The 16450-nt window shown below is 36.8% G+C and overlaps 1 protein-coding gene across 4 annotated transcripts in view; it reads right to left on the bottom strand.

The window, feature by feature from the left end:
- Positions 1–307: 307 nt before the first annotated feature.
- LOC144240263 (SIN3-HDAC complex-associated factor) overlaps positions 308–16450 on the bottom strand; it is a 32549-nt gene continuing 16406 nt past the window's right edge. For all 4 annotated transcript variants that reach the window (XM_077774570.1, XM_077774571.1, XM_077774568.1 and 1 more), the window contains exons 2-6: positions 15036–15183; positions 13425–13524; positions 11325–11451; positions 5581–5731; positions 308–2395 (exon numbers count right to left, since the gene is read on the bottom strand). In XM_077774570.1, coding sequence (XP_077630696.1) covers positions 2236–2395; positions 5581–5731; positions 11325–11451; positions 13425–13524; positions 15036–15163 — 666 coding nt within the window. In that variant the 5' untranslated portion in view covers positions 15164–15183 and the 3' untranslated portion in view covers positions 308–2235. The remainder of the gene's footprint in view (positions 2396–5580; positions 5732–11324; positions 11452–13424; positions 13525–15035; positions 15184–16450) is intronic.

Genomic DNA, 16450 nt, shown 5'->3' with positions numbered 1-16450 from the left:
AAACATAAACCTTGAACCCTGGAGACATTTAAAAAGTAATAATAAAATTAAGTTAAAATAAACTAGAAAAGAAGTAAATCAACCAACCATTGAAAAGATTGTCATTCACTGTTAAAATCATCTTACCTACAAGGTCAATTATTGGGCAGGTCAGTTAAAACATCTTTATTTTAAAGTATCTCTCGGTAAAGAGGCCTTTTTCCTTTCATGGCTTGTTATAATACTAAGGGGTTAAACTGAATATCTGTGAAGGTCAAAAACATTATTCTTACCTAAGAACATCTTTTCAACAAAGCCACAAAACAGCTTCTTTTATTTTCTAGTAAGACTAAATTTATTCAATACCCTAGTAAAAGTTTTGATTATAAGTATCCAACAGTATAAAAAGTACAAAACAGATTTGTAGATTTCTAATATATTAATACAAAGTGCATGACTACATACAGTACATCCTACAGGCAAAGAGGTGGAAGGGGGAAAAAGAAGGCTGTGGTTGAGGTCTAGTAATAAATAAATAAATACAGAAGTAGAGATGATCCATATTATAGTATATTCTACCACCAATACTGTAGCCAAAATGTACAAAAAAAAAAAAACCATTTCAAAACAACAGGAGGAAGATGATAATGGCTGGGACTCTTGTAATTCACCTCAGAGGCTATGGGAGAGCCAACCCAACTCACGGTGTAGTCTGTGCATACGGTGGCTTGTAGATTTTGCCATAAGGAAGAAATATAAAATCTTAAGCTTAGATTAAGAACTATAAAACTATATGGTGCCCATAAAAAGTGGCTCACTCCTTACTGTTATTTATACTATCTATTTTTTTAAGATCCAGTTTTAAAAATAAGCACTGAGTCATGTTTTTATCAGGTAGGCAAATGATCCTCCTGAATTATGAAAAGTCTGAACTGGTGACAGGTTATTCCTGAATGTTTAGAAAAGAGGCAATGAGAGTACTTTGGTTTGGGTTCAAGTAAAAAGCCTTCAAATGAAGATTTTCGAACTGAAGAGCTCCGTGTTCAGGATGCATCATCTAACATCTCAATACTCACAAACCCTGACTAAAAGGAAGCCAAACCTAAACCAACCCACTCAACATTAACACACACCTCTTTTCTTTTAGTAGAATTTTACTTTAATATAGACTGAAGAAGGGAAAAAAAACACCCCAAACCCTAATAGGTTAAAACAAGTCAAACAACCACTCTACACAGATAAAACCTTCACAAAGGTCAACTGAAGTAATCCAGGGCTAAAACTGAATTGTGCAGATTTTCAGTGAAGTCACCAGTCATGTAACACAAACAAAAGTCCATTATTTACACACTAGGCAAGCCCTCTAAGAAATGTGCCCCAAGAAGCATTAACCTTTGTTTTTTTTGTGTGTGCCATCCTGAAGACTTGCACATTTTTTTTTTTAGATAATTTAATATTTTTAATAGAATGTGATCTCTACCATGCGGTAATGCTTTGGTACTCTTCATTTAGGATTGTTCATCCTAAAACTTAACATTTCCCTAGAGGAGCTTTGATTTTGCTTTAGAAATTTCAATATAGATTAAAATCTTTATCAAAAATCATTATGGAGGGAGGTGACAGAGGATGCAACATATACACTCAGGTTACCTCTCTGTATATTTAGAATTTACTCCTTCAAGGTATTTGCACCGGAGAGCTTAGTCTGTCCTGCTTAATATTCAGTAGTACAGGTTTGATTCATCAGAACCTTGGCAAGACCTTAAATAATTAACTACCTCTAGGGGCAAGTCCATGTTACTGAGTTATGACAAATTTATTATCATGAAGAAAAACAAGTATAGCCAGCCATCTTAAAAAATGCCCCAACCACTGCTTCTCAATATAGAAAGACTAAAACTACAAACGTTTATCATACAACAAATCCCATCTCTGTCCCCTGAAATTCCCCTAGTTTCATTCATTAGAAGGGGATTAAAAAAAAAAAAAAGACTTAAAGAGCACTTTACAGCAGCATTCAGCTTTCCTATGAAATACTCAGCATCTTAAATATTATGTACACTTTTTTTCTTTTAGTAAGCTAGACACTGGCTTCAGAGTTTGCGGAACTGGAGGAGAAATAACCCATTCAAAACTATTCTAGAAAGTGTCTTTTGGCAGAATAGCAGGTGTCCAAGTGAAAATAGGAGGGTTTTGTTGCTTTGTTTTCTTCCCAAATTAAAATCATTTTTTGTTCCCCTTCTACCTAAACCTCAGTCACCACTCCTGAGTGGAGATGGGCAGAGGCTCTGGGCCCTGCTCCTCCGGCTTCTCAGCAGCTGCTTTCTTATTGCTGCAGCAAGGCTTGAATAGGTGTGTGTCAATGAGGACTTCTCCAAAACGGCCTTTATAGATAATCCCACAACATATTTTCTGTCTAAAAGAAAAAAAATGGGAGAAGTAGATTAATAAGGTAAAAAACTAGTAATACAAAAATAAGAAACAAGAAAAATTCTACATAATTATAACTAGTACAACATGATCAGAAGGTTCTACTTCTAAGGTCTTATCACATTCCAACAGAAAGGCTCCTAGAGAAACCCTAATTAACTAGGAATTACCAAGGTAATGGGAACTGCCCAGGTCCCTTAAATTCCACACTGGAACCTCATCAAAAATTAAGATGTGGGGGTCATTCTGAGAGGCAGCAGTTTCAGAGGCTGCTCCTGAAGTTCTGTTTCAAATATACACACAGGCATTAAAAAATGACTACAAAACACCTGTGGATCACATACTCTGAGGGAAAGTCATTTCCTGTGAAGTCCCCCTGTATGGCCCTCTCCAGTCCCACCCTGCCCATTCTCTGTGCCTTTTTTCTTTATACTTCACAGTTTTAACACAAGTCTACATCTCTACATATATTGCTCAACTATCTCGTATTTAAAAAAAACACATATATGAAATCATACTCTACTGCTGCAATTTTCCTCAACATTCAGGTTCAAACCTATTGTCAGAGCTTTATTTCATTTTAATTTACGTACAGTATTGCACCCTGTGAATATACCACAATTTATCTACTCTCCTTTCGATGGGACAACTTTTGCTCCGCCAAACATTCTGTACACAGCAATGCACATCTAAACATCTTTTTTCTAGGTTACGTTGCTGGTGTATAGAAGCTGAAACATACTCATGCCAATTATTTATCATTGTGGTTCCTTCTATTCCTATTTACTAAAGGTTTTATTTTAAATTTGAAGAAACATTTAAATATATCAAACATCTTCAAAGTACTGCTAAGATGACAGGCATTTTTCCCCCTTCTTTACAAACTATCACTGTGGCAAATTCTATCAGTTGACTTTAATGTTTAAAGCAATCTTACATCCCTAGAATAAATCCAATCTGGTTATGATATACTCTTTTGGTATCAAAGTTATATGTTAGCCTCATAGAATGCTTAGGGCCTATGCCCTTTTATTCATAATCTGAAAAAACCAATACAAGATCAGAATCATGTGTTTCTAGAATGTTTGGGAGAATTTGCCTAAAATGGGCCTGGGATTTTTGGAGGGAAGCCTTTGGGCACTGAATCAACTTCTCTATTATAAGACTATACAGGTTTTCTATTTTGTCTTGAGACAGTTTTGGAAACTGTATTTTCCTACTAGTGTATCATCCACTTCACCGGTATGTTCACTGTACAGCATACAGTGGTTATAATGTCCTACGGTCTTTTAAATTTGTCTTGTTTGGGGCGCCTGGGTGGCTTAGTCGGTTAAGCGTCCGACTTTCGCTTGGGTCATGATCTCGTGGTTCGTGGGTTCGATCCCCGCGTCGGGCTCTGTGCTGACTGCCAGCTCAGAGCCTGTTTCGGAGTCTGTGATTCCCTATCTCTCTGACCCTCCCCTGCTCACGCTGTCTCTCTCTCTCTCCTAGAAATAAATAAAACGTTAAAAAAAATTTTTTTTTAAATAGAAAATAAAAAATAAATTTGTCTTGTTTATAGCTAAATCTCCCTTTTAAAAAAAATCTAAGATACTTATGAATACCATCTCTTTTTCTTTATCTGCTTTATCTCCAGTAATTTTTTAGGTCAGGTCTGCTTCTAGATCCAACTCTTAGCTTTACTGATCCTATTCATTGCTTACTGGTTTTCTACTCCATTTATTTCTACTTGTATCTCTAGGATTTCCTTGCTTTTATTTTTCTTTGTATTGGGCTTCATTATCTTTAAATTGAATGCTTATCACTTCATTTATTTTTAGTTTTTCTTTTCTAAGCATTGAAAGCATTAATTTTTCCTCCAATTCTTTTAACTTCACAGCATGTTCTGATTTGTGGTATTTTTCAGTTTTTTTTAGTTATTTTTATTCTACTTTCTTCTTCGACCAATGGTTTCTATTATCATTTTGTTTTACTAGATATATTTTTAAATTTTCTGCCCCTCCCTTCTTGACTCAGGTTTTCACTGTTTTTTTTAATCAAGCCCCAAAGTTATATTTATTTTTAACCATGCAAAGCATGTTAGGATACCTTAACTCCTATCCTTTTTATTGCCTTGATTTATGTGTTATTGTTGTCTTGTAATTCGTTCTTTTTTTTTACCCCAACTATTATTATTGTAAGCAGTGTTTGTTCATATTTACCTAAATATGTGCTACTTTATCTATCCTTCTCAAAATTTTAATCTAGATCTCTTTTTCTGCCTGTAGAACTTTGCTATTCACGGTGAGCTTGGCAGCAAATTCTCAACTTTTTTCCTAGTCAAAAAGTCTTATGCCCTTGTTCATAAATGATATTTTTAAGTTTGTTTCTTTAAGTAATCTCTATACCCAATGTGGGGCTCAAACTCTCACCCCAAGATCAAGAGTCACATGGTCTTCCCAATGAGCCAGCTACAAAGTATTTTTTTGCTACATATATATAACTAGGTTGAGACTTATTATCTCTTGGCCCATTGAAGATATTAATCTATTATTTTCTGACTTCCTCTGTCCATATTGAGAACTCAGCTTTGAGTGTTGTTCCTTTGAAAATGGTGTCTTTATTTTCTCACTGCTATTTTGTCTTTCATGTTCCATAGTTCCATATAATCATCTATGTGTGAATTCTATCATAAGATAAATGCTTGTTATCTCACGTTTAATGTGTTAGTCTTCTCAAATCTGTGAAATAGAAAACAAAATCCTTAACTGCTTTCTTTTCGAATGTTCTCCCTTTACTTATCTATTATCTCTTTTCGACTTTGGGGTTACTTAGCATTTGGTCTCTGATTATTTCTTACTAATTTATTCACTTACCAATGCTACTTTTAAAGACTTAAAATTTGTATTTCCAGCTTTTACTTTCTTCAGTGAAAGACCTGGTCAGAGAGAATACCTAGTCTACTCCATTATAGGAAATGTAGGTTCCCTAACATGATTTTTACTTTAAATCCATTTTAATAGGAAAAGCACATAAATCACAACTCTCGGCTCAATTCTTGCTTAATCCACCTCCAACCATGTGTGCTACCAGCTGTGTGCCAAATGCCATTTAATTGCTAAGGAAGTGGGAAACCATTGCCTGTAATTAAGAAGGTTTGCTGGTTAGAAAGAGATTTTCTGTTGCTTTTACCTTTTCCAGTACGTGAGATCTAAAAAGGAAAAAACTGGCGTTCTGTTAGAGCCAGAAGCCATCTCTGTATCTGAGCCATCATCTGACTGGTTACTATAACAAGGAGACTGAGCTGGGGAGGCACTTGAGGTGGTACTATGAGCATCAGAATCTGCAATAAAGAGGGAAAAAAATGTATAATTTAATTCCATTATACGTAAAACTAAGACTAGGCATAAAAAACTAAATGAGTTAGAGAAAAAAAGAATTTATTTTCTATGCAGTACTGATATCTGAAGATATTTGTACTAGGGTTTCTTTCTTTCTTTCTTTTTTATTTTTGTACTAGAGTTTCTAAAAAGAAAATGAGGTCGTAAGCTTCCAGGAAGGTATGAGTAGACATACCTTTCCCCATTCCTCCTGCTAATAAGTAAGTACAACAAAAAACCCTGGATAGTCCATATAAAACAAACCTAATGACTCTGAAAGTTGGCAACAGCTAGAGAGCTTGACCCAAGGAAGGACACAGTAGTATGTTCTAATTTTTATGGGTTTTCTTTTTTGCCTCATAAATCCAGTCTTGGAGCTGGAGAAGCCAGAAACACAGAAATACCAATGGGTATAGACCCATCATCATCATCATCATCAATTAAATTAAATTAAATTAAAATACAACAAAACCTTGCTCTCACTAGCCAAAGGACCAGGAAAGTAGCAGCCTAAACAAGACAGGAAACTTTTATTAGACAATAATCACTCAACGCCAGCCAAACACCACAGAAAACAGAGGCCCCAACCCCACCCATCCCAGCACAGACCAAGTGGAGACCTAAGATTTCCATTGTCATAAGACTGTTACACAGCACCAACACCTCCACCAGGGTGTCAGAGGAAGCCTGTTGAGGAGTCAGCACTTTAGACATGGCCCACCACAAATGAGTACCCCCACCATGTGGGAACTTCAACTCCCACCCCCGTCCCACAACAATGAGGAGCTCCTCCCACCTCAGGTGTCAATAGAGGTTGACTGGGAAACCTTTCAACAACACCACACAGTGACACAGTGATGCCCTTCTCTCACTGCCCCTGCTAAAAGGGTGTCCAAATAAAGCCAGTAAAACCAAAGGTTTAAAGAAGATTCATAACATAATTTTTAAATGTCCAAGTTTCAACTTAAAAAATCCCTCAAATCCAGAACAAAAATCTAAAACTGAGTGAAAAGGGAAGTAGATGTTAACACCAAGATGACAGAGATGTTAGAAGGATGTGACAAAGACTTTAACACAATCATGACAAAAATGCTTCAGTGAGCCCTCATGAACATGCCGGAAACAAAAATAATATCAGTGAATAGGACTCAATTTGAAAAATAAATAAAAGTTATAAAGAAGAACCAAGTGGAACTGAAATTTGAGCTGCCAAAAAAGAAAAAAAAAGAAATGAGATAAAAAGCTCAGTGGAGGGGCTCAACAGCAGAATGGAGCGGACAGAGGAAACAATCCGTGAACTGGAAGAAAGAACAACAGAAATTACCCAACCTGAACAACACAGAGAAAACAAATGAATACAGCCTTAGAGACCTCTGGGGCTGTGACAAAAAAAAAATCTACACTTGTGTCATTGCAGTCCTGGAATGATAAAGAGCGTGGAGGTGAAAATGGTACTCAAGGAAATATAATGGCTGAAAACTTGCCAAATTTGGCAAGAGACAAACCTATAGAGAGATTCAAGAAGCTGAGCAAACCCCAAACAGGATATACTCAAAGAAATCAATGCCGAGATACATCAATAATTAAACTTCTAAAAATGAAGATAAAGGAAAAAATCTTAAAAGGAACCAAAAAAAAAAAAAAACCAACAACCACCACACCCTACCTATAAAGGGAAAACCGATCCTGATTTAATAAGAAATAAAGGCAATTCATTAGATACTAAACATGATTTAGTATTTTTTGCCCTTAGAAGACTCCATATAAATTTACTAGCCAGAAAATCAATCTTTCGGTAGATGGTCACCATGCTCTAAGGCTATCATACGGCTACTCTACAGTGACAACAATATCACAAATAGGGGTGAGATCACCACACCTCCCCACCCCCAACATAGGTGGATAGAACAATCCTCCAATTCAAAGAAGCGATTAAGTATTTATTAAGTACATATCTGCTAGACATCAAACCCCATGTCATACCCTATATGGGAAGAAACTGACTAAAGAAAACGTGTGAATAGGGCTTAGAGTGCTTTGTATTAACAAAAGTTTACATGCAAAATCCTTAAGAATAGCAGGCTTTGAAGAAATAAGTCCACCGGAATGTTTAAAAGGCTTCCCAAACAATTAGCAGCAGCAGCAGCAGTCAGCTCTATGCTGGAGAAGAAAACTCACTATCCAAGAAGTGCTTAATATCTATGAAACAGTTGAAGCGGCAGTTATTAGACCATTTCCTATCTATAAAAATGGCAATTTCTTATGGTTTAATCTAACACTTGAGATACTAGAATACAACTATATAAAAATGCAGTTAGGAAGAACACTCTTCTGGAATGCAGGCCTGGAAATTCTTCAAAAAACTACAATTTTTAAAATCTTAAAAATTGTGGGATTTGAAAAGGCACAAAGGAGTAATTAGCTAAGCATGGGGTAGTCAAGGACAATGGCAAAGTAGTAGAAGCAGAACACACTGCACAGGAAGGGAACGGACTCAGCCCAAATATTCTTTGCCTAAAATAGGACCTCCAAAGACTCACTAGGGATTTTCAGCTTTATTCCATAGCAACCAGAATTCATTGTAGATTTTAGGAAGGATGACAAAAAGAATAACGAATATTCATACAGGAATTTGTTTTGTTTTACAAAATCCTTTTTAGTTCATTATCCCCTTTTATCAGGTAAGAAAATTATGATTCAATGTTAAGTGGCACTAGGGTCATACATTTTTTAAATTTCATCAACAGTAACTCAAATCCTGATCTTCAAGCTCCAGGTCTAATGGCTTTCCAGTACCACACAAAGAAAAGAATATCTCAGAAAGAGAAAAAAAGGTCAGGTACATGCAGGGTGCAGGAAGCAAATATGTAACAAGAGGCAAGGACACCATTTAGTGGGTGATGTATAAAAATTCAAGTACCTCAAAACTGTTGTGTTGCACACAGGTGCTAGCAATTCACAATGCACATGGGAGAACCCTGTTGCAGTCTAAGCCTCCAAAGCCCACACACCTTTTTCAAAGGATTTACTTTCAGTCTCTAACCCCTCCCTCCACAACACAGCTTTATAATAAAAATCTAAAATTACACTGGACATATTCCCTTAGGTAAGGCAAAATTTAGTCAGGTATCACTTTTCCCATAATTAAAGGGAGGAGCTAAGAACATACATATAAATAATCAATTCCTCTAACCTTCAAGTGGTAGAAGAAAATTACTATTTCCCAAATGTTCATTAAAACGCTCAGTGAGAATGGAGGGTTGACTTAGTCTTTTTCTTTTCCCCTGGTGATAGCTGGTTAAAAAAGGAACATGTAAAAACAAATAATCCAGTTCCAAAATGGGTAGTGGACCTTAACAGACATTTATGCAAAAAAGAAAAAAAGACACGAAACAAGTGTTGCCAAGGATGTCAAGAAAAAGGAACCCTCCTGCACTGTTGGTGGGAATACGTTTAAACTGGTGTAGCCACTGTAGAAAACAGTATGGAGGTTCCTCAGAAAATTAAAAATAGAATGATTATGTGATCCAGTAATTCCACTACTGCGTATTTACCCGAAGAAAATGAAAACCCAAATTTTTTGAAAAGATGTATGCACCCCTGTATTTACTGCTGTGTTATTTACAGCAGCCAAGATATGGAAGCAACCCGAATGTCTATCTATATAGATGAATGGATAAAGATGCAAAGTGTGTATGTGTGTGTGTGTGTGTGTGTGTGTGTGTGTGTGTGTGTGTGTGTAGACTGGAATACTATACAGCCATAAAAAAGGAGATTGAAAAAGAAAGGTTTCCAACGAAGTAGATGGAACTAGAGAAAATTATGCTAAATGAAAGAAGTCAGAGAAAGACAAATACCATGTAATTTCACTCGCGTGGAATTTAAGAAACGGAATAGATGAACATAGGGCAAATAAAAAGAGATTCTTAACTATAGAGGACAGACTGAGGGTTAATGGATGGGAGTTTGGTGGGGGATGGGTTAAATGGGTGATGGGTATTAAGGAGGGCACTTGTGATGAGCAGTGGGTATTGTAGGTAAGTGATCAACCACTAAATTCTCCACATGAAACTATTATTACACTGTATGTTAACGAATTTTTTTAAAAACTTGAAAAGCATTTTTAAAGAAAAGAACATGTATAATTAAAATACACACATATTTCATGTTACCTAAATATTTTACTATCAAATATTAAGGTATCTTAGCCAAAGATTAAATATATCATCAGAGTAACTATGGCCTGGTAACACCTACTTAAAAGAACAGAAAGCTAGCTGATGTGCAAAGACTTCAGAGTCGTGGGCACTGGTCATACTACCCCAGGGAGCAGGATGGTATTGCAGAAAGAGCAAACAGCTTTGAAGTTAGACAAACCCGAGGTCAAACTCATCTCTACCATCTTTACTAAGTGACCAGGGTCAAGGTTAAATCACCACTCTACTTCCTATCCTAATCTCTAAAACAAATGGCTAAGATAACTATATAGGTAAAGTGCTTGGTGCATCTACCAAAATGCCCAAGAGAGGACAGTTCTCCTTTCCTCACTCTACCTTATCAGTATATTTAACTCTCTTACCATTATTCTAAAATAAGCACTGACTGATAATATTTCATTTAACAGGGTCCTACAAATTGTTTTTATAATCCTGAAAACTCTGTCCAGTTCACAACCTCATCTACAGTTTTGAAAAAGCTCTGAGAACAGAAAGTCTCTTCCTAACCCATTTGGCCACAAAATTTGGCCTGAACTATAAAATTAGGGTAGCCAAACCTGACTAGCCCGTGCAAGTTTTATTTATTCCACCTTTGTGAATACGCCTACATTTCTGGGGCAAAAATACTAATGTGTCTGATTTCAATAGTGCTGACTCAGAAACCCTCCCTCATTGATATTAATGTTACATATAAGAATATTATATGCACTGTATCTCCTTTTCAAAAGCTGAAAATCTAAACTCCAAAATACAGAAGTACCACTACAGGTGCCCTCCCCCTCAACAACTTCCTTTAAGAATAGATGAACTCGGTATTAATTTGTCATTCCTTTCGCATTCCATCACTCCACACCACACACTGTCCCAAAAACCTGAAAAGTCCTGAGGCCAGCTTTACTGCAATATGTACGTTATGATTTCTAACATTACTTTCCAGAAAACCTGGGTTTCAGTCTCAGACGGTCCGCTAGTATTATTTACATACCTTTCCTGCACATCTCCAGATCTCAATTTCCTTATGCGTTAAAAATCAAGTAAACAAGCTTGAAAAATTCATCTTCTAGAACAATTTAAGACGTCAATAAACAGATCTGAGCGGTCAGAGCGATCTCCACACAATGTGAAGAAATGGTTAGCTAGTCAAAGTACTTTTATGACATCAAAGCCAAAGGCAAGAGTTCCAAGATCTCATAGAAATATCTCTACCACGTTGACGATGCCTTTCAACACTTTTTTAAAGAAAGTAATTTAAAAAATTTATACATACCATATGCCATCCCGACAAAAATAAAAACCAAACAACTATTCTTAAGTACTCATATTTCAACATCAAACTTACTGTGACGTTTAAATTCCTTCTGTAGTTTACTGATCTGGTTGCTTTTTATCCTGTTTCCAGATAGAGTTTTCACTTTCTTTGGTTTCAATGTTGTCTTCAGACTGGGTCCTGCCCTTGCATCTACCACCTGGAAGAAAATACTGAATATTTAATACCATTTAAAAAAAATGACACCTCTTCTATTCCTTTAGTTCAGACAAATGCCTATTTGATGAAGCCTAAACTGAGAACCAATTTTCTACCTAGAGTGTTTGAGAGCCCATGTGCACTTTTAACCACCACATGGTATTAAAGAATAATTATCTCGTGGGCTTTTTTTCTTTGAAGCAGGCAATAGTAACAGGGTGCTGTACAAAAAATTTAAATAGATTTATATATGGTAAGAATGACCCAAAAGGCTACAGAAAATCAAACCTTACAACTAACATTTCTACCAGATGGTGTTTTACAGTTTACAAAAAGCTTTCAAACCTTTTTTTTTTTGAAATAGAGAATAAACATGTATACATGGGAGGGGCAGAGAGAAAGAATCCCAAGCAGGCTCCTCACTGTCATACTGTCAGCACTGTGGGGGGTGGGGCTCGAACCCACAAATGGTGAGATCATGACCTGAGTCAAAACCAGGAGTCAGACGCTTAACCGACTAAGCCACCCAGGCTCCCCTTTCATATACACTTTTGTTTTTACCTTCACTACAAAGCAGTAAGGGGACTATTCTTACTACTCCAATTTAGGGTGAAAGAAAACAAAAGAGAAATTATCTTTTGCCTTATTTCTCAAAGCTAGTAAACGGGCAAGAATGGGTAGAGAGGGATACAAGACTCAAATTAAGGTTTTCACACCTATGCTTTATGCTCTTTTTAGCATACACTTTCATCCCTGGGGTCATTTATATGACGGCAATGGTGTGTTCTCCCACAGTCTAGCATGGCCATTGGTCTAGCCCTATGTGGTACCTTACTCACAAACTCATTCACATTTAGTATTTGCAGATTTCCACCTTAAAAAGGCTGCCATCACTTTTAAAATCACAATTTGCATCTTCTCTAGATAAACTGTTAAAGAAAACTCATTTTTTAAATAAATTAACAGACCCACAGAAATCAATCATAATAATGTAACACAGTCACCAAAGGACAATGTAAGGTTCAGACTAGTGTTAGGGGGAAAAAAGATAAAGAATAAATGTGCACCGGCTTAAAAACAAGTATTTTGCATAAATGCTGTTTTAAAAGCTAGCATAAGAAAAAAAAAATTAAAAGCTAGCATAAGACTTAACAATGTTGTTCTGGTCACTAAAAACCGGTAACAAAGAGTAAACAGAACACACATTTACATACTGCCATGATCTCAACTAAATTTAAATGTAGAGAGTAAGAACAGATTCCACATAACTGATTACTATGTGTTAAACTTTATATATAAATCTCATTCAGTTCTCACAACAGCTCTGTGAGATGGCTATTATGTTTCCACTTTATAAGTAAATGTAACTTGCCTAAAGTTTGCAACTAGTAAGCAGTAAAGGCAGGATTCAAATCCAGTTTTGGTGCTAAACTCTAAGTGCTCATTATACTACCTCTAGGAGTTAGGATAAATGTTATCCGAAGAGATAAAAAAAGGATCCATGTCTAATTAAATTTAGGAATTTCTGCGTTAAACTAAAAATATGTGAAATGTACACTGTGAATCTCCAAAATGGGGTTATTGGATACAGCCTCAGGGAAATGCTACACCACGCAAAATTTTGCTTCTAAACACACCAAAATGTTAAGTAATTGTATCTGAGCAGCAACTTGTGTTTTTCTTTATTCTTTTTACTTTTCCATCTGAGAAACGTACTACTTCCTAAAATGGGAGAAAACTAATGTTACTATAAATGTAACAGAGGTATCTGGGCAGCCAGGTGGCTCACTCAGTTAAGCGCCAACTCTTGATTTCGGTTCAGGTCATGATCTCACCGTTCATGGATCGAACACTGCGTCTGTTAGCGCAAAGCCTGCTTGGGATTCTCCTTCTCCCTCTCTCTCAAAATAAATAAACTTTAGAAATAAATAAATGTAACAGAGGTATAATTGAGAAAGCAAAAGATGAACTAACATGATTCCAGTTTTTTTTTGATCCTGCTGGCAATTTCTTCCATCTTTTCACAAGCAGGACACAGGCATTACAGATGTCTCCTGAACGAGTCTCATGCAACCTGATAAGAAAACAATCAAACCTTTATTAGTCTCATTTCCATTCAAGAATTCATGCAAGTCTATTTCTTTTAGAAAAAAAATCCAATTACAGTTTATAGACGCTATTTCTAATTGTCCTGGATGATCCAGTTCCACAGTTTCTGTAGCACATTTTAGAAATATAATTAACTCCTAGATCCAATTAACCAATTCTAGGTACTGCAATTTGGTCATTTTAAAATAATGTTTTTAAAATAAAATAATAAAATTTAAGACCCAGGGGTGATCCTGGTCACCATGGTTTAAAACAATGTTGCCCAATTAACCTTTTTTGAAGTGTGTAGATACTTCCATAAGCAACAAAACGCCACTCTTTACATAAAATAACCTGTCATGATATTCTAATTTTACAACACACAAAACCACTGCAATTTTTTTAAAAAAATGATTATATCTGCATAAGGGGAAAAAAACTATAACACAAATCAAAGCTCTTTATAAATTATCTTTGAGGAGCTTTCATTTACTACACTTTTCCTGTATTACAAATATGTACAGAAAAACACTGGTAACTTTTATCGTGTACACCATTGGGAATGAAGACATTCAGTGAAAAATGTAATTTAAACAGGCAAAGTGGGCAGAAACTTTTTGACAACCTTCAAAATAAGTACAAAATCCAGGATTAGCAATAAATAATCAACAAGTATTTTGATACAAGAAAAATTGGTAAAAATAACTTCTAACATGAGAAATGGTTCAACATGAACTATTCTATTTTACCCAGGTTATTTGTTGGAAAGTAAATTCCACTTTATTAAGCAGGTTTATTGTCAAAAGATAATTCTGAAGAACAAAATTATGAAATGGAACGTACCCTGACAGGTTTCAGGGCAGAACATTATTAAGCCTTATTATTATCCTCAGCGGGTTGGGTTAAAATACATTTCTGTAATTTAGAAAAACAACGCAAACAGGGGCGCCTGGGTGGCTTAGTGGGTTAAGCGTCCGACTTTCGCTTGGGTCATGATCTCGCGGTTCGTGGGTTCGAGCCCCGCGTCCGGCTCTGTGCTGACGGCCAGCTCAGAGCCTGGAGCCTGTTTCAGTCTGTGACTCCCTCTCTCTCTGACCCTCCCCTGCTCACGCTGTCCCTCTCTCTCTCTCCTAGAAATAAATAAAACATTTAAAAAAAAAAAAGAAAAACAATGCAAACAATAGAAAACTACTAGAGGACAACTAGTATAGGAGAGAATAAGAGTAATTTCTTTAAAGTCTCTTGATGTTATAAACAAAATAGTTTGGTTGTAACTACAAGGAGCTTCACAGTTTAGTAGTTCCTTATAATCCGGAAAAGGACAGGCCTTCATATTGATTTGTTTTAAAAGCAAAAACCTTAAAATAGCCTAGATGAGAATGTAAGTGATTTTAATTTATTAGCACATTGCTCCAACTGCCTGCCTCGCCTGGAAATATTTCCAAAAGCTATGATCTCTTTCACTCTAAGACTGGTAAAAACATCAGATGATCTTACCCGAAACAGCTCTGGAAGTCCTTTTCGTAGCGTTTACTGTCAGTGAATCGAGAACTGGAGGACTTAGCTCTGCAAATACAGCAGCCCTCTATACTTCGGTACATCTTTGGCTTGTGAAAACCAAACATCTTTTCTTCTGGGCAATAGTCTGTAAAGCCAGGGGAATTGACACAGCTTTGTTGAGGGCTATAACAAGGAACCATTAAAAGAGCGTTGTCTGCTCCGCCCCACCCCTGGCAACTTGTATTACATGACCCAGCCAGCCGGGGAAGTCCACCTGGATCTCCCCCCACTCTTTGCACCACCCCTGCAAGTGCACAAAACAAACACCTCAGATTTTTAACAAGGCCTCTATCACACCTTCTACCCTCCTGGCAATACTCATTCTAAAACTGAGGGGAGTGAAGCATTTTTTTTTTTAATTCATCTTTTTAAGCAGAAAACGTGACATACTCTCCCCACTATAAAATGATGGAATCATGCACACGATAAAGGACATATCCTAAAATGTAAGGTAAGGGGCGCCTGGGTGGTTTAGTCGGTTAAGCGTCCAACTTTCGCTTAGGTCATGATCTCGCGGTTCGTGGGTTCGAGCCCCGTGTCGGGCTCTGTGCTGACTGCCAGCTCAGAGCCTGGAGGCTGTTTCAGAGTCTGTGACTCCCTCTCTCTCTGACCCTCCCCTGCTCACGCTCTCTCCTAGGAAAAAACAAAAAAAAAAAAACACTAAAATGTAAGGTAAGATACCCCCTTTCTATTCTGCACCTTCACGTTGAAGTGATTCCCCGCTGGGGAAGTTTTGAGCATTTACCATGACCACTATGATACAAGCACACAAGTAGCTCGATAGTCATCAGCCCACAATACTTTGCCCTATGGGAAGTTTAGAGGGGATTTCTTCTGTGATAAATGAGAAGTTCTAATTACGCTGGCAAGTTGACTGAAAGGAGGATGTAAAATTCACAAAAATCCAGGGTCAGGATTTAAGAATAGTAAGTTTACAAAATCATAATAATGGACTAAAAACGAGCTCATACTTCCTGACCATTGGTCTGTCCCATTGTTACAGAGGTTTTTGGAGCTGTTCTATGAAGCCCTGTGCCTGAGCAGTACTAGTGAGACGCAGAGATATCCAAGACATGTGGGTGAGATGAACTGTTGATTATCACAATCAAAAAAAAAAAAAAAAACTCAACATCACGCAAGGAAGGAAGAAACAGCTCTAGAGCTACACAGTAGCTGGCAGTAAATTTCTTATAAGAAATTTAGAATAACCAAACCAGGGGCACCTAGATGGTTCAGTTGGTTGAGCATCCAACTTCGCCTCAGGTCATGATCTCATGGTTTTGAGTTCAAGCCCCGCATCGGGCTCCATCTTGTCAGTGCAGAGCCCACTCTGAATCCTCTGTACCCCCCTC

Source organism: Crocuta crocuta, unplaced genomic scaffold (genome assembly GCF_008692635.1).
Source record: "Crocuta crocuta isolate KB4526 unplaced genomic scaffold, BGI_CrCroc_1.0 scaffold176, whole genome shotgun sequence".
Lineage (NCBI taxonomy): Eukaryota > Metazoa > Chordata > Mammalia > Carnivora > Hyaenidae > Crocuta > Crocuta crocuta.
Note: the sequence above shows the minus strand (reverse complement) of the source record. Positions and strands in the feature narration are given on the sequence as shown.